Here is a 26,230-nt window from a genome sequence, read left to right as displayed (position 1 = left end):
GGCTTGGAAGGGCACGCTGTACCTGGCTTTCATGGACGTGAGTTCTGCTTTCGACTCTGTCAACAGGTCAAAGCTCTGGAGCATGCTGATAGGAGTCGACCAGTACATTGTTAATTTCCTTAGAGAGCTACACAACAAGGTCACTGCCAGTGTGAGATATGGCCTGGGTGGAGAGACAACTTCAGTTTTTAAGCTGGCTAGGGGCATACGTCAGGACTGTGTTCTGGCCCTGTTCCTATTCTCATTGTACATAAATAGACTGGAGGAGAATCTGTTTAGACTCAGGCCTTTGACTGCCCCTGCACAGATGACCCAGTGTGTCTCCACATTAATCTATGCAGACGACACTGTCCTAATGACCAGGACAGCAATCAACCTACAACGCCTGTTGGATCATTTTTGTTTGTTTATGACCAGCTTAGATCTAAGGGTCAATCAGGCCAAGATGCATATTATCATCTTTTGTGCAAAGATAAAGGACAACACTGTCTTTGTAGTTATCAGCTCTAAGGTTAGCACTGTATCCCTGTTCTCGTACCTCGGTATTCCCTTTGACACTCATTTAGCATAGGGCACTCTAAAGTCTATTATAGCCGCTACATTCTTTAAAGCTGTTCAGACTTTCCTTAATTTCACCTGCAGATTGGGCCATACACTAAATAAGTAACTTTTGGCCTTCTAAAATGCCAAATGTTGTAGTATTGGACTTTTGCCTCCTTCGGGGCTGGGTTATGGGGCATTATTGATCAGCGGAGTCTGGAAACAATTCAGAATAATTTTATTAAACGGCTACTACCTGTCCCCAGAAGCACCAACTCTTTCGTATGCCACTCTGAGGTTGGGATTGGGTGCATAAATTACACTGAATCTTTGAGATACAGAAGTGTTTATACAATTTGCACCAAACTTACTCATCTTTGGAGAGGTATATATACAACTCATCTAGTGGGTTCTAGTGATATTACTTTGGAAGAGATCACTGTGGATAGCTCATAACAGCCGCTTAAATCCCTGATGAAGTCAATGGAGGAGATTCAACCCAGATGAAACACGTGCTTTGGCTGAATTTTTCTGTGAAGAGGCTTGGCTGAATTTTTCTGTGAAGAAACATGATTTGACTGGATTTATCTTTGAAGAAGATAATAAAGAAAACATTTACTGGATACCTGATTCTGGGACTGTTGATTTGATATTTTGATCTTCAGTTTACTCATTAATGAACAAGAGTTCTAGTAGTTTTTGTTTATGTTCTCAGCGTGTTTTGTGTTAGTGTGAAAGTGGTAGGTTGCGCTGGCACAGGCTTAAGCAAACCGCAGGTGAATTGTGATGTATGTGAGGTAAAGCAGGTAGTCTGCGTACTCCAGTTAAGGTTGGTAGGGGTGTGCGTACTCCGCAGTTTAAGAGTAGGGAAGTTGTCGAACTTCACATGTGTGGCGCTTTGTGCTCAAAGATTATCCACGTGGTTGTTGGTGATGTATGGACCCTACGTGGTCTAATACTCCGGAGTATATTGACAAGTGTAGGAGAAACTTGGTTATATGTTGTAATCTGTCTGGTTTAGTAGGTTGATCGGGCGTGGTCCACAAGTCAGTATGTGTGATAATCAAGTTAAAGAATTTCGACTGAGAGTTGGCGAGTTCTATGTGCACCAGGACAGATCCATTGATCAGTTGAGAGTAAAAATTAGCGGGTTGAATTTTGCTTGCGAATGTGGGAGACTGAGAAAGAGTAATAGCTACATGAGCAAAAGAGCCATTAGTGAAAATCCGTAAGGTCTCTGAAGCGATTGTGTCCCTTCCTGTAGTAAACCAGCAGTTTTTATTTGGTTGAGGTGCTCGCAATAATTTTTATTAGTTGTGTGAGTCGAAGTAGGAGGACGAGCCACAAGACTTTGTCAGCCGCTGTGTGTGGGTGTGATGTCAGAGTGAGTGGGATAGGTTGGTTAGTGAGAAGAGTCACGAGCGGATTGGCAGCCGTCCGTAAGAGGCAATTGCTTGAGTAAGCGGGCGAAGGGAATCTTGGGAGTAAAGGTCATTTCATTGTTGAATCGAAGTAAATAAAACAGAGAAAATGAAGTTTTTTAAGGCGCTTAGAAGTGCGATGAAAGGTGATTCCTATGTTAAAGCATCAGTGGGGGAACCGACCCCACCGGAATATTCTCTGGCTTAAATTGTGATGGAGGAGCGAGGTGTAGCACCATGTTTGTGGTTAAATCAGTGGTGCAAGCCAGCTAAGAAGCGAGGGTCTTTAGCGTTTCCAGAGCATGGAACGTTTAATTTGAGAATTTTGGACCAATTGCGAATGGCATTATATGAGATGAAGCCATTACAGAGAGCAGCACAGTTTGAGGTTTTAGCGGTTTGGGAACTAGTGGCCGGACAGCAACAAGAGATGAAGTTCAAAAGGAGAATAAAGCGAGTAGAGAAATCTTTAGCTGAAGCTAGATGGGATTGGGAACAGAAGAGATGGAGAGCGGAGACACTACAGTGTGCTAAGGTGTTTCCTGCCATTGCGGCGGGAGATTAGGCAGAGAAGGAACATAGTGCTAAAGAGGATGAAAGTGCAGGAAGAAAGAAAAAGAGAAAGTCTTATGTTGACGATGAGGATTCTGATGTTGAGGACCTCATTACGCAATTGTTAAGAGATCGACCTCCACCTTTAATGACATATTCAGGGGGTCCAGGTACTAGTGCTGCTACAACAGCTCCATCACAAGCGCAGGGAACTGAGGAAGCAGTTCAGACAGATGATGGACAGATACTATGGGTAGTACAGAGTACACCTAATGCAGGGACTACTACTGTGGTCCGAGCGCAGATGCATCCACCTTCGGTGCAGAGCATTTATCCAGTTGTACCAGTTCTTGAGACAGTCCTGAACATAATGGTGCTAAGGGAGCAAGTGCTTCCGAAGCCAGTGCTAGTTCAGACAGAACCGACACCAATGCTATTGCCTTCAGCTCAGACGCAGGGTTTTCTGAAGTTTACACCACTGACAGGAACACAGTCAGATATTACACCAGTCATGAATCAGGCAATGGGGGTAACATTTCCACAGGGTGCGAGTGTTAGGGCAGCTCCAGATGCAATATCGCTACCAATTACTGTTGGTCCAGCAGTACCCTTATTTGCGCAAAAGAAACCAAATGCAGGAGAGCAGAAAGAAATGTCACAGAGCATTGTAAGAAGGGGAGTGAGTGATCCTATGCAAATGATGTCATCCGCAGGTCAGACTTTCAATGGATCTAGACCTTTAATGGATCTTAGTCCACTTGTAGCCCTTCCAGCTGCAGTGAATGGCCCAAATGAAAGTCAGAGTTTGAAACTTTTGATGCCACAAGCTTCAGGTGCAGTGGTACAACAGAACCAGTGCCAAATGCAAGTAACATTTCATTACAGGGATTGTCAGCTCAGCAGTTGAGTGAATGGTTAGATAGTCTAAACACTCCTCAAAATGCATCCAAGAGCGAAGATCAGATAAATCGTGTAAGGCTGAATATAGAAGCAACTGAACTAGTTGAGGGAACAATGGGTGAGAACAGATTGGAATCTTACACAGAAGAAGAACTGAGGTATTTGTGCCTGAAGATTACAAGAGAAGTGAGTAAGATACATCAGAAATTGGCAGAGCTAGCAGAAAAACATGAAATTGAAATTGAGAGAACAAAGCATTTGAAACGCAGTTACAGATTAGACTTCGAGGCAAAGGATTTTGAACACATGAGATCAGCAGGGATGAAGGATCATTTGAGAGAATTGCTGCAGAGTGCTCAGATTTGGGGGGCATTAGAGAAGTGGGAAGGTAGATGGACAAAGAAAAAAGATAAACTACAACGGGATTCGCAAGAAGAGTCTGAAGATGCTCAGAAAGAAAGGGAATCAGTAAAGATGCTTCAGATGAGAGAGATTCCAGGAGGGCAGTTTGTTCATCTCCCATGGCACAGGAGTGATATATTGTAATTTACAAATGATTACCCAAAATTGAGAGAGAAGCCGGTTGAGTGGTATCAGCAAACAATAGATTTGTGAAACTTTCCAAATGTCTGTGAGAAGACTTGAACACACTATTGGAGATAGTGGTACCAGATGACTTGTGGGTTGAGTGTAAGAGAGCAGTGGACTGGCCAATGAGTGAACCAGAAAGGGATAAAGCAACAGGTGCACCTCCACCTGAGGTAATGAAATACTATCATAAGGTGATTGAGTTCCTGAAGACAAGAATTTCTCGTAAAAATATTGATTGGCAGAGGACTGACAGGACAGTTCAGGAGTCTAAAGAGTCAATGTATACCTATTATGAAAGATTATTAAAAGCATTCAAGGAGTACAGTGGCAAGGAAGCAATTGAGCCGAAAGACATGTTGCGTTTTGTGTTCAGGTTTGTCGAAGGTTTGAGACCAGAAGTAGGACAGATGATTAAGAGTCATTTGATTTGCTGGCAGGCAAAGCCAATTGATGAAGTATTGCAATACACAAAATATTGTAGTGATGAGATTGAATTAAAACAGAAAAAGTTGAAAGAAAAAGCGATGGTGATGCAAATAAAGGCAGCACAAACAGGAGTGCAAGGAGCTATAGTACCGCCTATGCCGCGGCGGCAGAGAGCTGTTATGTTTCAGCCTTAAGTGAGGGGTAGAGGACGTGGAATTGACATGATGCGTAGTCTGGACTTAGGGACTGTGGCTGTTCAGAATGACAAGCAGGGGATGAAAAAGATGTTGCCTTGTCATTTGTGCGGAAACGTGGGACACTGGAAGCGGGAGCATCAGTTGATGGCGCAGGATGGTGTTGTTCAGCAAGGTGATGTCAGTACATTTCAAACTGTGAATGTCCCAAGGGTGAAAGGATTTATTCCTAATGGGTAGAATCAAGGACAGCATTTCTTACCAGTGCAGCAAATGCAGGTGCCACGCGCACAATTAACACAGTTGCAACCTATACAGCAGCAGGTCCCCATGGTACCTAGACAGCAAATGCAGATACCTCAAGCCCCGATGGAGCAGCAACAGGTGATGCTTACTCAGCAGGTCACAGGTCAGAGACAAGACAGTAGTAATCACACAGTGCATCAGTTTCCATTTTACAGTGAGGATGAAATAAATGAAGAATGGATGAGTGACAGTTCGGATGAAGGAGCTTGTATGCTTGCCGCTTCACTAGAAATAGATCAGAGAGGACCTTTTGTGAAGGGAAAAGTGATGGGTTACAAGGTCTCATTCTTAGTGGATACAGGAGCTATGCGCTCTACGGTGAGGAGTATAGAAGTTCCAAATTTACCTCTATCAGGTAGGACAGTTCAAGCTGAGGGAGTGGAGAATAGATATTTGACAAACCTAATCACAGAACCAGTGCAGGTTGAAATTGGTAATTACCAAGGACTGCATATATTTGTGGTGTGTGGTTCAAGCCCTGTATCCTTACTGGGAAGAGACTTACTGTGCAAGACCAGATGTTCCATTAATTGTTCGGACACTGGAATAGAAGTTCAAACCAATAGTGATGATGAGGAAGAACAGGTGACTGAAATGATGGTTAACAATGCCAATGAAGAATACCCACTGATTGAATTTTTTCCAATGTTTACTGTGAAAGAATTGCATGCAGACTTGCAGGGAACAGTGAAGGGAGAAGCCTGTGATCTGACAGTTAAAGAAGTAGGTCTGATTAAGAGGGTAAAGCTGATTAAGATTACTTTGAAGCCCAATGCAGTACTCCCGCAGCTTTCACCGTATAACATGCCAGAAGATGTTTTGATGAAGGTGGCACAAATAATTGGAGACTTTTTAAAACAAGGAGTTCTGAAGGAAGTGTTGAGCAGCCCATGTAATTCACCAATAATGTGCTTGAAAAAAGCCATGTGGGAAAGTGCGTGTTGTGCAGGACTTGTGAAAAGTGAATAATTTGGTGATTAAATGTTGTCCGGTAGTGCCCAATCCAGCAGTGATACTGTTTCAGATTCCTTGAGATGCAGAGTGGTTCACAGTGGTAGATCTGTCACAAGCATTCTTTTCCGTGCCACTTCATGAGGATAGTCAGTTTATTTTTAATTTCAAATTCCTAGACAGAGTTACAGTTGGTGCAGGCTTCCACAAGGGTACACGGAGTCGCCATCACTGTTTAATCAGATCTTGAAAAAGAACCTGGAGTCATTAGAATTGCCATACCAATCGACTCTAGTGCAGTATATTGATGATTTGTTGATCGCATCCAGAACAAGGGACGAGTGTAAACATGACCGATTGCCCTGTTGAATCATTTGGGAGAATTCAGACATAAGGTTTCACCTGTGAAACTGCAATATTGCCAAAAATCAGTAAAATACCTAGGACACCAGATTGAGAAGGGATTGAGGAGGATCTCTAGGAAGAGAATTACCATGATTTTGCAGAGAAGTCCCCCGACTTCACAGAGAGATGCCAGGATGTTTCTGGGAATGGTAGGGTACCGCAGACAGTGGATGTCAAACGTTGCTGAAATTGCTAAGCCTTTGCAGCAGTTGACACATAAGGAAGTTACAGATCCCATTACCCTAGATGAAGATCAGATGAAAGCATTCACTGAATTGAGAGAGAGTTTGTGCAGAGCTCCAGCGTTGGGAATGCCTAATTACACAAAGCCTTTCACATTGTTTTGTGATGAACGCGATGCTTGTTCTTTGTCTGTTTTGACACAGGTCCATGGAGGTGCTTATTGCCCAGTAGCCTATTTTTCAGCTACCTTGGACCTGGTCGCAGCAGCTTTACCAGGTTGCCTGCGCGTAGTAGCCGCAGTTGGACCAAATCTTTCCCAATGTGAGGGGGTAGTCATGGGATACCCTTTGACGGTAATGGTACCACACTCTGTTGAGATTTTATTGACAAGGACAAAAACGCAATACTTGACGGGTGCAAGACTGACAAGGTATGAGACGAGCATATTGGGTGCTCCAAATGTAACATTGAAAAAATGTACAGTGTTGAATCCAGGCACTTTGCTTCCAATTGATGCGGTTGTAATTGAAAAAGAAGAAGATATTGAGCATGATTGTCTTGAGGTGACTGAATTCTGTACAAAACCAAGACCTGATATTAGAGACATGCGTTTAGAAGAAAATGACCAAATTGTCTTTGTTGATGGTTTGTGTCTCAGAGATGGAACAGGCACACTGAGAGCAGGATATGCAGTGTGCACAATTACAGGCACATTAGAAGCTTGATGTCTCTCAGGTGTATACTCTGCACAAGTGGCAGAATTAATAGCTCTTACTAGAGCCTGCTATGTCTCTGCAAGATTAAGAGTCACAATCTTTACTGATAGTCAATATGGATTTGGAATTGTTCCTGATTTTAGCCAGTTGTGGTCGCAGCGAGGTTTTATGACCTCTACTGGAACACCAGTGAGAAATGGTGACTGTATAAAAGAGTTGTTGTACGCAATACAGTTACCTGAAGAAATTGTTGTAGTAAAATGCAGTGCACACCAAAAGAAACAGGATTACATTTCATTGGGAAATGGATATGCAGATCAAGTCGCAAGGTTTTGTGCATTGAACTGCATATCGTTTAAAGACAAGTGGGAAGTAATGCCTGAAGAAGAAAATAATTGTGCAAGTTTTGCTTTGAAAGTAATTGACACACTGGAAGAATTAAAAACATTGCAAGAGAATGCAGATAAGGAGAGAAACAAATTTGGATTAGATTAGAGTGCACTAAAAGACCTGATGAAATTTGGGATTATGAGGAGGGTCAGATGGTGTTGCCAAATAGTTGTTGACTCAGATGGCCAGGTATTACCATGGCCAAGCACATATTGGAAAGGATGCCATGGTTAGACTGTTTATGGTTGATTGGTTCAATCCGAAATTCAGACAGGCATCAGAGGCAGTATGTCACTGATGTGTAATTTGCCAGAAACTAAATGTGGGAAAAGGGACAGTGGTGAATTTAAACCACATTGGAAGAGAAGGAGGACCATTCAGCAGAATGCAGTTGGATGTCATTGAGATGCCTGCATGTGGTGAATTGAAGTACATGTTGGTGACTGTGTGTGTGTTTAGCCATTGGATTGAAGCATACCCCACATTGAGAAATGACAGTCTCACAGTAGAAAAGCTGTTGCTTAGAGAGTTAATACCACAGTTCGGATTTCCGATCTCTTTAGAATCAGATAGGGGAACACACTTCAATAACGAAATGATCAAACTCTTGTGTGCAGCATTAAACATTGAGCAGAAGTTACATTGCAGTTATCTTCCTGAAGCATTGGGACTGGTGGAGCAAATTAATGGTACATTGAAATCAAGAATTGCCAAGATGTGTGCCGCAACTAATCTGAAATGGCCAGACGCATTACCTTTGGTATTGATGTCAATGCAAAATATTCCTGACAGGAGGACAGGACTGTCGCCCCCTGAGATCCTCATGGGCAGAGCAATGAGGTTGCCAGCAATTCCAGCCAATGCTCTTGTCAATAGTACAGATGATATTGTGTTGGACTACTGCAAGGGTCTGGCTGATGTGGTTCGCTCTTTCTCTCAGCAGGTGCAGACTGTTACCCTGCCACCCATCCAAGACCCAGGTCACAATCTGAGAGCTGGAGATTGGGTTGTCATCAAAAAGCATGTTCAAAAGACTTGTTTAGAACCACGTTGGAAGGGTCCATACCAGGTGGTGCTAACAACTACGACAGCTGTGAAGTGTGCAGGACTGCCGAATTGGATACAAAGAGAGTGGTGAGTACACAAGAACATGAAGAAGTGTTGTTGAGAGCACCAACAGCAGCGAAACAGGTGGCTGCACCTGAGCCGGAACAAGAACAACCGGTGCCTGAGATTGATCAGGTGGAAGATGGGTCAATCACCCCTGTAAGAGACAAGAGTGCAGAATTACAGGAGGGTGAGCAATAGTCTAACTCAACGGATACAGCAGGAGAACCGAGTACAGCAGGGGTTCTCCCAGAAGCAGACGGTGCTGAAAGACAAGCAGAGCAAGTGCCAGATCCAGAGGGTGAAAGAGTTGAGGTAGATCAAAGTCAAAGTGGTCCAACTCCTCCTGAACCTGTTGCAGGTCCATCAAGAGAAAACACCATAAAAAAAGAAAAAGAGAAGAGTCCAATTCTAAGGAGAATATTGACAGAAGGAACGAGAAAAGGAGACAATTTGCCTGAATCGTGAACTGGGAAGAATAAGGAATTGGTTATAAATGAACAAATAGAGGAGGAAGTGGATGCTACGAGAAAAGAGGAACTGAGTGAAGGAGAATGAAGTGGAGAATGAAGGTTGAAAATAAAAAGTGTGGCAAGTCGAAGATAAGCAGGTCCTGAGTGAGCATATGCGGCAATAAGTGAATGGCAAAACAAGTTTATGTCCTTTTGTTTTGACAGAGAAGTTTCGAATCCGTACTTTGATGCAACCTGAAGGGAATCAATTGACTGAGTTGTTGAGGTAATCTGAAGAAACCTGAAAAGAGATTGTTGAAATAAAAACGGAAAAGACATTGATAACCTGATGTGACAAATTGAAAGCTCGGATGTGACAAGCTGCTAACTGATTTTTTGACAAGGGAGAAAAGGGTTCCTGCGTGTGAAACTGAACTGTGAGAAAGAAATATTTTTCTTTTCTTCATTTTTGATTTTTTCTATTACTCTTTATCTAAGAGTTGATTCTACTTTCTGGTTCTTTACAGATCATGGTTGAATTAAATGACCGCGTTAAAAATATTAGATATTGTAGGTATTTGAGTGTTGGAATAGCAATTATGTATGAAATAATGTTTATAATAATGATTGTGGGTATGTCTGTTCATGAAATGAAGGAGGCTACTATTGGTTCTGTTCCAGAGACTACTACACTAACAGCTTTAGAGAGGTTTAGGTTAGATGAAAAATACTTGCATGACTATACTAATGCTCAAGGAGAGCTTTCTTCTAATGTGTTCTATTGGTTGATGAGAGAGTATGTTGAGACGATGGATGCAAGGAATTGTCTTGTGTGTACGCAAATTCCTTCCTCTGTGGAAGAAGGGGTTACGTACCATAGCTTGCCTTTAACTTATGGCATAACCTGTAGTTTGCTACTAACCAGACTCTATAACCAAGAGTATATCCAGAACTTTTATTCTAACTATGACCTTGTGTTTTCCTATGTTCCGGTTATTAGATATTTGAGTAAAGTAACTAAAGAGCATGACATAGTATTAGTTAGAGGCTTCTTTGAACCAACATTAATGTTTGGCACGGTGTACGCTCACAAGAATAATCTAACTTGCTTACTAACCACGTTAGGGGCATACTGATGATAGAAGGAAGGCACTGAAGGAGATGTTAGAGAAAGGATTGGAGAAAAGGACTTATAAAAATTATAATGCTTAAACTGCTATTAAAACGCAAGGGAAATTAGCTTTAGATGCATTACATGTAGGGAAGCTTTGTATATATAGGCCGAAATCACGCGCTTACACTATTTTTGTGGGAACAAGTGACTGTAGGCATGTGGTCTTGTTCCAGAGTAAATGGACTTTTATGCTGAATAGTCAGGACCCTGCGATCCCTGGAATCTACTATATTTGTGGACTTAATGATTATTACCGTCTTCCTAGAGGATGGAATGGGACATGCTATTTGGGGATAGTTTTCCCTAAAAAAAATTCAGATAGATGATTTTAAGAAATTCCCGAAAGTGACTGAATTACATCATAAGCGACAGAGGAGGGAAAACTCTTCTGCAATTGTGGGAGATATTATTGGTGCAGTAATTCCTTCTGTAGGAGTTATTTTGAATGCAATCAAGATACAAAAGTTGTCTACTATTGTGGATAACATGCTGACAAAGTTTACAGGGGCAATACTCCTGTTAGATACTGAATTGAATGCGGATAGAGCTATGACGCTTCAGAATAGGCTCGCTTTAGACATACTTTTAGCAAAAGATGGCGGAGTCTGTAAAATGATTAATGCTAGCCATTGTTGCTTATTCATATCCAATAGTGATAAGGAGATAAGAGACTTTGGGCCAGATGTAGGAAATTCTTGAATTGCGACTCGCAAATTGCGAGTCAGAGAGACTCGCAATTTGCGAGTCGCAATTCAGGATGCAGGATGGTGTCCGTGACACCATCTACAACTCGCAAGGGGGTCGCAAAGGCCCACCTCATGTATATTCATGAGGTGGGTCGCAATTTGCGACCCCTTTGCGACTCACAGCACTCACAGGGATGGTGGCCTGCTGCGGACAGCAGACCACCATGTCTGTGACTGCTTTTAAATAAAGCATTTTTTTTTTTTTTTGTAATGCAGACCGTTTTCCTTAAAGGAAAACGAGATGCATTACAAAATAAAAAAATGAAACGTTTTTGTTTAATTTTTTCAGAGCAGGCAGTGGTTCATAGGACCACTGCCTGCTCTGAAAAAATGTTTTCCATGCCATTCACGAAGGGGAAGGGGTCCCATCGGGACCCCTTCCCTTTTGCGAATGGGTTACCACCAGTGTGAGACTGGTGGTAACTGCGATTGCTTTGCGACTGCGTTCGCGGTCACAAAACAATACAGCATCGCGCTGCGACTCGCAATTAGGAAGGGGAACACCTTCCTAATTGCGACTTGCAGTCCCGTTTTGCAAGTCGGTAACCAGGTTACCGACTCGCAAAACGGGAATTGGGCATCGCGATGTGAGTTTTGCACGTCGCAAACAGCGAAATTCGCTGTGTGTGACGTGCAAAACCTTTCCTACATCTGGCCCTTACTGACTAATTTAACTAATTGGAGTAAGGATTTGAAGGAATTGAAGGAACCAGGAGTTTGATAAAAGGTTGGAAATGGATTTGCTTCTATGGGTAATTGGTTTAGTCAAATTTGGAATGGGGTATTATGGAAAATCATCCAGGGAATATTAATTGTGATTGTTTCTATGTTAGGATTATGGGGTACATGCAAAGTATGGCAAAAGATAAAATTAAGGAAATCTAAGAATGATCAGAGGAGGGAAGAACCACCTAAGAGAAGAATATATAGAGAAAACTCAAAGAGAAATCAAAATACATCTGAAACAGAATTGTAAAAGTGATGTTAAGGGATGGTGTGATGACATATTTAGTCATCAGAGGAGGCACTGTTGAAGCAGATATGCTAATTAAGAATATTAATGATGATATATGTGTGTTTACTAATGAGAAAAATGTGTAGAGAAAGTAATTTCAGGAAATAATGTGCACGTTTGAAAATGTGCCCTCGTGGAGTGATCACCATATGTACTAAAACAACTAAAATGTGCAAAATAATGAAAATATACGAAAAAAATGTAGTAATATGTCATAATGAGATGCATAACCTCTGTTTTGTATTATTAAGTTAGCTGAACTAGAGCCTAGTTCTACTGAGCCTTGCACACTCTGAACATGGAGAAACAGAATGCCTTGCATTACTTAGCTAGAACATTCTCCAATGTACTGACGGACAGGAGATGATGCAGACAATTTGATACAATTATGTGTAGAGTAGGCTAAATGTACTTTCCCAGGACTTGAACAATAGAGGCACTGACTGGAGAGCCATATGCAACAATTTTGATACCTGAAGAGCCGGATAATGAGGGCATTGCATGAAGAACCGATCCGCTTTCTGTGATTTAAAACTTATGAAAATTAGGAGATTTGGTAAACAAAAACTATAGGTTAAAGTCATATCTGCTGACTGACTGACCAATTAGCAATTTGTGGGATGGACTGGAAGACCCTAATAAAAAGTCATGACAAGGGGCTAAGACTTCAGAATTCGGGGAGAGATTGATGACGTCAAGCAACGCTGTCTGAGGTGCTGATATCGGGTTCATACTTTGCGAGCCTAATCCGTAGCTGACTGATTGATGACCTGAAGACGACGACTGACTTGTTGCTGATCCATCTTGGATAGGTAGCTATGAAAATGTGACAGACGGTTTTGTGCCTTTTCTTCTAGGTACCAACTGCGCTGTTGTTAGAGATTCTCACTAGGTAAAATTTTTCCAAATTGATGTTTTCTCTAAATTCTTTTCGCATGAAGACCCACATGCTAATGCTAATCTTGGTTAGGTAGGCTGTTAGGGGTGACGTTGACAGTGACAAATGACTGACAAACTTAATTGCTGAATCACATTATCAATTGCTGGTATTCATAGCTTATGGTATTACATTGTCGTATATGTTTTCTTTAAAAATAATGTTTTGCTATTAATGGATTAATAAAGATTGATTAATAGAAATTGAATTAATGGATGATTAGAATTGTAATCAATAGGGAATAGAAATTGTTAACTTTTTCCTGAGTAGTGGTTATTCTTGAGCATGATGGTTTAGAGTTGTTTTACATAGAATGTTGTTTAATTATTGATGTTACCTATTTTTCCAGTGGTCACTGCATGACTATGATGTGCCATACAATTCAAAAGATTCATTGACCTATACGCGCCCCATTGTAAGTTTACTTACTAAGGATCAGGCCCGCTTGCACCACCATAGTTTCTGTGGAAAACAATAAAAGTTGCTCTTGGAAATCTAAAACTGAGTCGAGTGTGCTCAGACGGAGTTCAGTGCTTAGGGAACGCCTTGTCAGAAAAGTTCATGTTATTTCAAAGGTTGTTCAACATCCACAGTGAAAATTTATTTCTGGCAGTGGCAACAGGACCCCGACAAAGAAGAAGTACCCATAGGAATATAGGAAGGCGTGGGAGTATGTATGATGCAAATGACAAATCAAGGTGAATCATCGCACAGGTGAGTGGCTAAGAGCAAAAAGGTAGGAATCAAAGCCACCATCCTACACGTGAAGGGAAGGATCAGTTGAGGACATATCAGAAGGAAAGAAACATCTTGTGTGTAATGATGCCCAGCCCCTGAAGCAGCACAGGAATTCTAGAATAGAAGCTTGTGAATGATGTTAGTTTTCCAGTGTTGACAGTTAGCTGGACCTCAGTTTGGATGTAGCTGAGATGCTTGTGGGTTGCCTCTAAATTAACATACATTGTTCACACAAAAAAGTGCTCACTTTCATCATTACATAACTAGTGTTGAGCTGCAGACTAATGCCCTCAACATCGAGCCTGTGAGATTTACCTCTGCTGCTTGTTCAACTCTTGTATACCGTTCTCCGCACTATATCTTCAAAAGAAGCACTTCCTGTTCAAAGACGCTCCTGCTAGGGATCTTCACCACCCTACTCCACCTTCATTCAGTGTGAGGTTGGTGAACTCATTTGCTAACTTTCTAAAATTTTGATCTGCCTACCCTGGCAGGCTTTCACTTCCATTGGCGTACAAGCACTCACTGTTTTTACCACATGGCCAATGTGCCGACCTAACAGCCCTCATAGGTGGAAGCTTCTTCTCTGCAGTGTCATCACAAATCTCACATTTCTGACATAGCATGAGTGCCATCTTGGATCAGTATGAAGGAATTGCCCAACTCAAGCAGCAGTCGGCTTCAATGTCATGAGTCCCACATTGTGACAATTTGCTGACACCATCTTTGATTGGGTTGAAATAAACGCTTCAACACAAGTTGCACTTACTGGTTTTTAGTACACATTCACTATTGACTAAATATTTGCCACAAATTAACTTGATCTGTGCACCGTTCTGAAGTGTTACTGAAAGCTCACTTTTACCTACTTTTTACATTTATTTTATTTATTGGTTTTACCTTGGGTATAGTTTAATTGATTGCTGCTATATCCACTGGTACAACACTTCAACAGATTACACACAATTATCTCCTACTTGTGTTCTGCTATTAGTAGTGTACTTTAGAAAACGCATGCCTCTCAAACATTTGTGTTTCCACAGTCTTTCTTACCTTTACATATTATGTGAGGGCATGAGTGGAGGAAGTGTTTTTCCAACTATAGCTCTACTTTGTAAGACAAAAATCATGAGGGATTTTCACGACTAAGGAAAAGGAAAATCATTCTACATACGGCAGTACTTTACACATTGAAGAATCTGATGTTTTTAAAAATGCACTTCATAACTTAGATACCTATTTTCACCTACAGTCTGTGTGGCAATAAACAGGCACATATTTTTCCAAAGGAAACAAACTGAACTGGAGCTTATAGAAGACTATGCTGCTTCAGTAAAATAATTGCCCATGTCATGCAAAGTAGGGAAGCTACTAGAGAATTAGACACAAATAGTAATCACATTCAAGAGAGTTCATGGTCTTTCAGTTAATCTTCCGAACAACGTAGTTAAGTTTATCAAAAAAGTAGAGCTGTCCAAGAGATGCACTTTAGCTGCAACGTTTAATGCAAGTACAATGAGTTTATTTGAAGTATTTCACGACATAAATTTCAGTCCTTGGAGCAATACAGATGCCAACAATTTTTATTAAAGACAAAGAAAACATTTGAAAAATAAAAGCAAAATTCTAGAGCCATATTTACAAGAAAGTGGCGCATCGGTCCTTATGCACCACTTTTCTTGAGTCGCCCCTGTCACACCTAACGACACCATGGTTGCTCCATATTTACAATACAGTGCACCACGGCCTTCGTTAGGACAATAGTGTTAAGAATTTGTATGCTATTGTGGTGTTTTGCTACACTAGCGTCACAAATTTTGATGCTAGTGCAGCAAAGCACAGGGAGGACCATTTATTAAAATGGGTGTCTCATTTTAACGCTTGCGCTGAGCAGGAGTTAAAAATGACAGAAAAAAATTGCGCAGTGAAATGTTGTAAATTTCACTGCACCATTTTTTCGGGCCTCCCTGCATGGGAACACCCCCCGCATACACTATGCCTAACACAGGCATAATTTGGTGCAAGGAATTGCAAAGTGGCACAATGCAAGCATTGCACCACCATGTAAATACGGCGTGGGGAAAAGCCACCTTAGCGTCAACTTAGCATCAGAAAAAATTACGCTATGGTGGCGAAAGGTGGTGCTAGGAGCTTGTAAATATGCCCCTCAATGTCTTGTTTAAAATGGATCATAAACGATATGTCAAAGTACAAACACCACTTGGTAATTTTGCCTGTATCACTCTCTCTTCTAGTGCAGCCCGGGCCACAGCGGGTGCTGACCTGGATGGGGGGTGCTGACCTGGATGGGGGCGCTGACCTCAGGGGGGCACTGTGTTTAGCAATAACTTAGAAAACTTGAAACTTGTGATTTAAAAGCACCTGCTGAAAAGTTCCTTATGCGCCCAGCCTTCGGGAAGCAATTAAAATGTCAATATAACTCTTGTGATTTATGTTCCTGCTAGAGAGAGAGAGAAGGGTGTTATGTCCAGTGGCGGTTTTGACTCGCCATAAAGTAGCGCAGAGGGTTAATATGCCTGCTGTAAAGAACAGAACTATGTTTTATGTTGATAGCTGAGTGGATTAGTAAAGACAGCCTTTATAAGCGCTTTAAAACAAATGTATGTGAGAGGGGATGTAGAGAATGGAGGGGCAATTTTGATGAGTGGTAGTGAGGAAATCGGAGCAGGTGATCATGGGATGGGGGCAACAAAAAAGATTGCTGCACAGGGCACCATCAGCGCTAAATCCGGCCCTGAGTGCAGCAATATATTCCTCTACATTGTGGTGTTCAAACCAATAAAATGTACTCTTTCCCTTGTGGAAAATATTACACAATGGTTTACATATTTTATTAAACTGTATTTTTGTGAGAGAATACTTGAGTATTACTTCAGTTTTGATAATGTCAGCATTTTATAGGTGTTGTACTGAAACACCTGTGCAAATCTACAAAATATGTAATAACAGTCGCAACATTTTATGAAAGAGCTGCCGATTTTCTAGGAACTGTACCATGTATGTTGCAATTTTTCCCAATTGTGAAGCCCCTTGTCCAGCTTCCAGAATCACAGTGCTCATAGTTCATCTGGGCAACTAGGCCCTGCTCTGTACTAAGGGTAATCCCCCTCTTCCTCATAAAGACAACCATATGGCCCTACCCTGAGTTACCTGTGCCAGAGAAAAAGCTGGCTTCTTTCCCTGTGATGTATCCATGTTACCAGTCATACGTTCACGTTTCAAGATTCTGAAAAATCGTGCACATGATCCTTAAATAGAACTTTACATATAACAATCTGTATTCTTTTTCGCATAGTTTTTCTGTCTTTGTTTACTTTAATTATCCGTTTATGATCATATATGCAGCTCCTGAGCGCATTTTAAAGAGATCTCTCCTTCCATTTACTGTTAAAGTATGTACAGGGTGTGGGGGAAGTCCAGTTTATGGTGATTTTCCTAATTTCTGTTACACCTGGCATATTAAGGGGGAGTAGGTTTTTGGCTTTTCATATCAGGAATTTTGCACCTGTTTCAAAATATGTGTAGAGCTTCTCATTGCTCAAAATGGTGCAGGTTCTGATATCTAACGCTTTCCAAGTATATGTTGCTTGGTTTTTCTCACAGGAAAGTGTCACTCTAAGTGTTACACATTTGGTGTTTGAATGTCACTTGTAAGTATATTGAAACCATGGAAATGAGGATGGACGGAAGGTAAATCATGCTATAAAGGAATCTGGGTTACAACGTGTTTCCAAGTCAGGACATCCTGTAAGGTATCCTGTGAAGTTTAATGGATATGTTGTATTATAAGCTTTTACATTGTTCAATACGTTCCCATTAGCTTAATATATACATGGTATTTTTTAATTGAATCTATGTTTGCATTGCTGTGTTTGCCATTGAGTTAACTGTCTTTGTATTGTTTATTAAGAACGACGGTGCAAGATGTTGCTCAGCTCCTGAAGCAGCACAGAAATTCTAAAATAGAAGATTATGGGGGTCATTCTGACTTTGGCGGGCGTCCCGCCGTCAGAATACCGCTGGGCGGTCAGAAGACCGCCGCGGTAATTCTGAGTTTCCCGCTGGGCTGGCGGGCGACCGCCAGAAGGCCGCCCGCCAGCCCAGCGGGAAACCCCCTTCCATGAGGATGCCAGCTCCGAATGGAGCCGGCGGAGTGGAAGGGGTGCGACGGGTGCAGTTGCACCCGTCGCGATTTTCAGTGTCTGCTTGGCAGACACTGAAAATCTTGGTGGGTCCCTGTTAGGGGGCCCCACGACACCCGTTACCGTCAGCCAGGTTCTGGCAGTCAAAACCGCCAGAACCAGGCTGGCGGTAAGGGGGTCGGAATCCCAATGGCGGCGCTGCCTGCAGAGCCGCCATGGAGGATTCCCTAGGGCAGCGGGAAACCGGCGGGACACCGCCGGTTTCCCGTTTCTGACCGCGGCTGTACTGCCGCGGTCAGAATGCCCATGGATGCACCGCCAGCCTGTTGGCGGTGCATCCGCGGTCCCCGGCCCTGGCGGTAGACAACCGCCAGGGTCGGAATGACCCCCTATGAGTGATGTTACATTCTAATGTCTACAGTTACATTGAGATCAATTTGGATGTAGCTGTTTGGGGGTGGCCTCTGATTAAACTTACATTGTTCACCAGAAGAAGCTGGCTTTCATTGATACATTTACCTTTGTAAACATAGGACAAAGAATACCAGTGTACTTATAGAGGACTCTGCTTAGCTGTAAAGGGACATTTGGATTCAGAATGTCTGGGGCTGTGTGGACATGATAAGTGAAAAGGACTCAGAGAAATGTTCAGTGAAAAAATAGGCGAAAATAAGGTAATAAATATTTGGTCTCTCGTGTTTCTCCTTCACTCCGGGGCAAACCTTCACTCAATTGCATAATTTTTGTTTTTATTTGCAAATAATGCTTCAGAATGAGAGGTAAACCCACAATCTATCAAACACCTTTTGGAAGCAATTTCATCGCAAGAAAGGCATGTGACTTGGAAACTAACCTTTTCTTACAGCCTTCTGGGCAGCCAAATACTGAGGTTCCTCAAGGCTAGAGATCCAGGGCTTTGCGCCAATCACCATGGTCACATTCAACTTGTTAGGGCTATTGCGTTCAGCAAATTTCTTCATGAGGTAATCACTCACCTAAAGAAAATGAATCACATTGAGATGTGTGATATCCTTTCTACCTCTCATATGTACCAGCCAAGCAGTTATAATGAGAAACGTATAGAGCCGGACTGGATACTTAAAGCAGCCCTTGCAAAAATGTTCAAAACAACCCAGCTCCATTCCATTGCGCGCTCTCTCTCTCTCTCTCTCTCTCTCTCTCTCTCTCTCTCTCTCTCTCGCTCTCTCTTTCTGTCTGTCTCTCTCTCTCTTTCTCTCTCTCTCTCTGTCTCTCTCTCTTTCTCCTTCAATTCTGTCTCTCTCTCTCTCTCTCTCTCTCTCCTTTCATTTCCCTCTGTGATCAACTCCCCCCCTCTATCTCTCCCTCCAACTAAGCTCGAAAATTTGACAGAAATGCCAGCAGTGGCTAAGGGCCTTCGAAAACCACCCTGCAATGGCTCTAGCTGCCCTGGGAAATGGTGGATAAAATAAATGGAAGCATATTGGCTTTTGTCAAACGCTGGTAGCTGTATCCAAGTGTCTGTACTAGTATTGGTGGCCACTCTGATTTAGGCACAACTTTGTGTCCCTATCTTTCTGCGCAGCAAGATGGTAAGCTCTTTTGTTGAAAGCTAGTGTTTGTGCGAGAAACCTATGACATGAAAATAATGATAATATGTTTGTTATTGTGTTCATTTTATGCTACCTGTGTTGCATAATGCCTTGAACCTGTCCACAAGAACCATGGGAGCAAAGATATGAGGGATGCATCTGCCCATACCAAAGTATGGTTAAAGGATATAGGAGTTAGAACAATAACTTGACGCTTAAGGCTATGCTAAACCTGGAACAAGAAATGTGTTTGTTTCATTCTGCACCAATCAGTCTCTGACATTATATAGAGGTATCATTGTAGAGCAAACCTAGCTCTAAAGTAACGCAGCGTGGTTCAATAAAAGAGAGATGGAAAGGAAAGGGGAGGTTAGGTTTGTTTACCAAAGGGAGAGATCCCTTTGTTTGAGTCCATGTGGGGAAAACAACAGAAGTGGCTACTTATGCATAAGGAGCTCTTAAAATAAGAAGGACAACAAGATGTGTCTAAGGCAAAGAAAAATTGACATGGTTACTGAATTATAACACCCCCCCACCCTACCCCAAGGTACTCACAAGCATTTGCGGTATGTAAAAGTGTGGTCTGTATGATCTTCAGCAGACCTTGTATCTAGTGATGTAGCAGGGACAATCTTTGAAAGTTGTAGCAGTCTCAAATATTTAGGACATGTCAGTTCTCGGAATTCTTGGGATCATAGTGTTACATATAGTTTCCACAAATCCCTGCATGAGTCTCCCTGATGAATCAGCACCAAAGATAGGTTCTCCATACCCAGGATATACCATATTTGGTGAAACCAGGCCAAGTGCGTGGGTATTGTGAAAGTAGCCAAATGTGCTAGTATTGTCTGGTGAGCCGCACCTTCTGCTAAACCAATGCTCTGACTTTTATGGGATTTGAGCAGGTACGTGAGAGCATTGAGTAGTCCCAGGATTGTGCAAGCAGGAAATCTGGGCAGTTGTGTGTCTAAGTGTGTGTCTATGTCCTGTAGTACCTGTTTCCAGAAATGCATGATTTTGGGGCATTCCCGCAGAATCTGAAGTAGCACGCCAGATGACCCACATTGTCACCAGCGATCTGTCCTGCATGTAGGGTAGCATCTGTGTATGCGCAGAGGTGTACGATACCAGTAGGTAATGATTTTAGTGGATGTTTTGATGCTTGAAGTATTATGAGCGGTATGCCATGCTATGAAGTGTATCTCCCCCATTCCTTAGGTGCTAGGTGCCTGCCTAGTTCTGGCTCCTAGCATTTCTACCCAGGAGTTTTAGACGGTGGGGAGGCCTTCAGTAAAATACTGTAGAGCTCTGTGATCATTCCTTTGTATGTGGTCTTGGCAATAAGCCACTTTTCAAAGTGTGTTAGGGCCTCCTGCATCTAGCCTTCCTAGTAGGTTGACTTGTCAGACTTGTAAGTAGTGGAGCTTCTCCGTCTCTGGTAGCTCAAAGTCCTCAAGCAGCTGGTCGAAGGAGAGGACACCATCCACCCCAAAAAGGTGGCCAATGGACTGGCATCCAGTCGCTTGCCATTGTTGGAACACGGTGTGGTCGAGTCCTTGATTGAAATCTGTGTTGTTCATTAATGCATCAGGGGAGAAGGAAAGGTGGTCATGCACTTGCGGATCGCCACCCCATCCCAGGCGTTTAGCACTGCCCTCGTGATCGGGGAGGAGCATAGACCCCAAGCCTTTTGTGAGCACTTCAAGAATGTAATCTCCATAAATGTGTGCCTGCAACTGCCTGGTCCATAAAGAGCCAGGGTTTCTCTGACTTGGCTTTGGACCACTCAACGAAGCAGTGGAGCTGGACAGCTTCATAGTATGATTTGAGGTTTGGAATGCCCAGGCCACCGTCTGTATGAAGTTGCAAGGCTTTGATCGTGGTGGTTCGACTGGGATAATTTGAAATAGAAAGAGAATCCGTGGGAGAGCGGTCATCTTAAGTGCACCTATCCAGCCAAACCACGAGAGAGGGTATAATTGCCATTGAACAGGGTCCCCTGTGGCTTGCTGGAATAAGGTTAGACAGTGTATCATCGCGGTAGCTATCACTGTTGTGGACAGTTGAATCACTAGGTAGGGAATGTCAATTGAGGTCCACTGAAGTGGAAAACTGCTGGAAAGCTCCTCTGCTATGTGGGGGGGGGTGAGGGGGGAGGTGAGGAACTGTGAGGTTGAGGGCCTGAGATTTTTGGATGTTTATTCTAAAGCCAAATGCCTCTCTAAATTGCCCTGCCTCTTCCAAGAATGTCAGAAGGGACATGAGAGGGTTATCTAGGGCCACTATTACATCATCCGTGAAGGCAGATGGTATAGTTCTCCCTCCCTAAATCGGATGCCAGTGGTGTTTGGGTGACCGCATACCCTTTGGGCAAAAGGCTCCATGTAGAGCACAAATAACAGGGATGATAGTGGATGCCCCTGTTGTGTCCCTCTACATATGGGGAAGGGAGTCAATGTTTTTCTAATCATCTGGACAGTCGCTCTTGGGCGACCATAATTGCTCAATATCCAGTTGCGGAACCGTAGTCCAAAGCCAAAGTGTTGCTATCAAGTAGGGCCAATGGACACAGTCAAACTCTATAATGCTATCTGTGTTGAACGACCAATCCAATCTTGACCACTGACTCCATTTTGGGCTTAGATGAACTTCAAATGCAGTCACATCGGTGGCGCAGGTATTTCTCCATGCACAGCTTGTTTTCTACATTGAACGTGTTTTCGCTGTTCTCACCATAGAAGGGAACATATCATGGGGAATGCAATGGTGATAAGAGTGTACCAGGATGAGAATGTTTATAGCAGAGAAGGGTATGGCTCTGTCTTGGAAATACACATTGGGATCTGGCCAATTCTTTTGTGTTTTTCAACATCGACCAAGTACAGCCAGTGCTTGAATTTCACAACTTACTCAAAGGGAAGGTGAAGGTTACCAGAACAGTCCTCTTGGGATTGGTTAAGGTATATTATGTGGGGAAGCTTGGCGCTGAGGTAGAAGGAGCTATCTTGAATGTGGACACACGGTTCAGGATAACCCCATGTTGGGAAAACCTTCAACCTCAGCCACTCAGGATTCCTCGGCTTGTTGATGCTAGCAAGGATGAAGCATTCGATCCCCATGGAGATGCATTTTTAATTCTTAATTATCTAGCTTTGCTGTGTGCACGCTTCAATATATAGATTCACTGCATACATATTCATTGTTGATACACTGCTGTGATTACTTCAAGTGTTTTGCTGCATTCAAGTTAAATGCCCACATTAATATTTTTGTATACCCTCATTTGAGACCAAGGAAGTGCCTTAATAAATTCATTACTCAGACCAAGAGTGCTATATTCTTTGCATTCTTTAGCCTTGTTCCCTCTTAGTTTGAAGCTAAGCAGAACAATTTGGTGTAGTCCGCCGGATACGAAGTGAAAGATTTAAAAGTGAAAAATGTTTGGCAAAAAGTCAAAGGTGGTTTCCCAGGTTCCAAATGACATATCAGGGTGGGAAAAAGGACCCTATGATGTTTTTGTGAATGAATGGTCTTGTGGAGCATGATTATGTGAAAACTGGGACGGATGTCTTATCGATGCTGAGCCAAAAACAGTTTTACTCTGTTTACAGAAAGTGGCAGTAGAACGGGGATGTGATTTATCTATTTTAGGCAGACAGGCTTGATCCTGTTATTTTCTTATAGAAAAAATACATGAAAGGTATGTACTGTTAGAACTAGAAAACCAGCAATTAGAGAGGCAGCTACTTGAAGCTAAAAATAATGTAACCATGCTGTTTTGTCAGAATAGGTTATTGCAAGATAAAGCGGATACTTATCAATTTGTTGCCGAAAAGGCAGTTATTCATGTTTCCCAATACAGATATTGGAAACGTAGGGGTAAAGTCAATCAAAAGAAAGTTCCTTTAGCTATTGCTGAAGCAGAGTTAAATTGGGATCCAGAAATCTGGGACCCTAATATCTGGGACTCCACAGATTTTTCAGATTCCAGTGATGAGTCATTAAAAAAAGGTAGGGGCCAGCTTGAGCCAGACAAACGGAAAGTGGGTAGTGCACAGCCTATATGTAGACGGAAAATAAAGGGCACCCCACAAAGCCCGGGGGGGTGAGATGTATTCTCTAGAAGATTATACACAGCAGGAAGTCAATGATATCAAAGACAGATTCAAGCAGAGATCTGGGGAAACATTACTTACATGGATGGTGCCATTATTTGACACTGGAGCCTCTGGATTGCTTGGCCTTGTCAATGATGTGAAGAAGTCTCTTGGTATTATCGATGCATTGCCTATGGGAGACGAATCCTGCCTGGTCCAGGCTAATCAGGCCTGACAAAAGCTAGTTTAGGCACGCTGCCAAGATGCCTGTAAGTAGCTTGGCATCAACATTGTGAAGAGAAATGGGCCAGTAGGACCCACACTTGCATTTGTCCTTCCCCGGCTTGGGAACAACAACTATAGATGCTTCCCTCATAGATGGGGGCTTGATGAGAGGACCGTCAATGGAGTTGAATAGCCGGGTCAATAAGGGGGCCAGTGTGTGACAAAAGGTCTTGTAGAAGATCACTGGGAAGCCATCTTGGCCCCGGTGACTTAAGGGGTTTCTGATGAGCTATTGTCAATATCACTTCCTCTATGTGGATAGGGTGATCTAGCTCGTCTGCCTGTGCTGGGGTGAGCTGAGGTGTGCATGCACTCCTCAGGTAGCTATCAGTGTTATCTGTGGGTAAGGACTGGGCTGAGTAAAGATCTTCATAGAAGTCTCTGAATTGGGAAGCAATAATCGTTCACAATCTCTGAGCCATCCTCCCGCTCAACTCCCACTGTTTGGCGGTGGCCACGGAGCCTATTAGCCAACAACTGTCCACATTTATTCCCGCTCACATAAAAGGAATGCTTAAGACGGAGGATTGAGTATTCAGCCCTATCAAGGTCTAAATGCGTGAGTTATCTGCGCCACATCTAATTGCCGTCATACTCTGGGGGTGCCCGTACAGTGGTGGATGCGCTCAAGTTAGTTCACTTGTTGGCTTAGCTGTTCTCTCTTCTCTTGGTGAATTGTTTGACCACTTGAGGTTTATGAAGGAGTGTCTCTCTCAGGCACCAGGGCTGATGTGTTCGGGTCATAGGTGGAAGAGCAAGATCCGCTACTGCTGCTGAATTATCAGATAGGGAACGTGGCTCTATTTCAATGGTAGTAACCATATTTTGTAAATCCCTGGTTTCCAAAACGTAATCCAGATGGGCATACATTGTGTGATTGTGAGACTAGAAGGTGTAGTCTTGGGACTGTGGATATGCTTCTCTCCAAAGGTCTTGCAGCCCCATTTCCTGTAACCATTGCACGCTGTCACGCAAGATCTCTCCTGTCCTCCGCGTCAGGATGCAGAGTGGTCCTTGTTATTATGGAACACTGTATTAAGATCCCCTCCGAGTAAAACCAGTTTTTCTTTGGTAGTCATGGTGTCAGCTACTGTCCTGAAATGTTCCTGGCCCTCGTTTGGGGCATACATGGACATATAATCCATGGATTATAGTATGGTCCCAAATCTGGACTTGGTGAACTAATAATCGACCTTTGATCTATGCCAATCTGTCCTCTACCCTACCCTTAAGAGATCTGGAAACTAAAATTGCTACACCTGTGGTTTTGTTGCCTGCAGAGGAGTGGAATTGCTGTACGGAGGCCCAGAATTTAAAACAATGCTAGTCCCTTGCCACTAAGTGTGTCTCTTGTGGAAGACATTTGTCTGCTTTAGTGTGTTCTAGTTATTAAAGAATGGCCTTTCTTTTCACTGTGTTGTTAAGCCCCTTCACATTGAGCAAGATGACCTGTAGCGTATTGTGTGTGGAAGTGTATTTGTGTGGGTGCTATAGCAGTCCCTTCACCTGTGGGGTACCCATATCACTGCTGTGTGTAACTGAAGCATGAGACCCAGGCGTAGAAAGTGGTTGCCTGCGAATGATGCTTTAAAAAAAATCATGAGTACCCCATGTAGGAGGCTGGCCTGGTTTGTAGTGGGTACCAAGGGGTACTTACACTCTGCACCAGGTCCAGATATCCCTTATTAGTGTAGAAGAGGTGTTCTAGCAGCTTAGGCTGATAGAAAAGGTAGCTTAGCAGAGCAGCTTAGGCTGAACTAGGAGACATGCAAAGCTCCCACTATACCACTGGTGTCATATGCACAATATCATAAGAAAACACAATACACAGATATACAAAAAATAAAGGTACTTTATTTTTATGACAATATGCCAAAAGTATCTTAGTGAGTACCCTCAGTATGAGGATAGGAAATATACATAAGATATATGTACACAATACCAAAAATATGCAGTAATAGCAATAGAAAGCAATGCAAGTAATGTATAGTCACAATAGATTGCAATGAGAGCACATAAGTATAGGGGCAACACAAACCATGTACTCCAAAAGTGGAATGCGAACCACAAATGGACCCCAAACCTATGTGAGCTTGTAGAGGGTCGCTGGGACTGTAGGAAAACAGTGAGGGTTAGAAAAATAGCCCACCCCAAGATCCTGAAAAGTAGGTGTAAAGTGCACCTAAGTTCCCCAGAGAGCACAGAAGTCGTGATAGGGGAATTCTGCAAGGAAGACCAACACCAGCAATGCAACAACGATGGATTTCCGGACGAGAGTACCTGTGGAACAAGGGGACCAAGTCCAAGAGTCACGACAAAGTCGAGATTGGGCAGATGCCCAGGAAATGCCAGCTGAGGGTGCAAAGAAGC

The 26,230-nt window shown here is 42.7% G+C and overlaps 1 protein-coding gene across 1 annotated transcript in view; it reads right to left on the bottom strand.

Moving 5' to 3' along the window:
- The window catches only part of LOC138279655 (cytosolic non-specific dipeptidase-like), a 280,513-nt gene that overhangs the window by 22,423 nt on the left and 231,860 nt on the right, over positions 1-26,230 (bottom strand). Inside the window, exon 10 of the mRNA XM_069219419.1 lies at positions 18,761-18,902. Within this exon, the coding sequence (XP_069075520.1) occupies positions 18,761-18,902 (142 nt within the window). The remainder of the gene's footprint in view (positions 1-18,760; positions 18,903-26,230) is intronic.

This window comes from Pleurodeles waltl, chromosome 2_2, assembly GCF_031143425.1.
Source record: "Pleurodeles waltl isolate 20211129_DDA chromosome 2_2, aPleWal1.hap1.20221129, whole genome shotgun sequence".
NCBI classification, from domain to species: domain Eukaryota; kingdom Metazoa; phylum Chordata; class Amphibia; order Caudata; family Salamandridae; genus Pleurodeles; species Pleurodeles waltl.
This window is presented reverse-complemented; position numbering and strand designations above follow the sequence as displayed.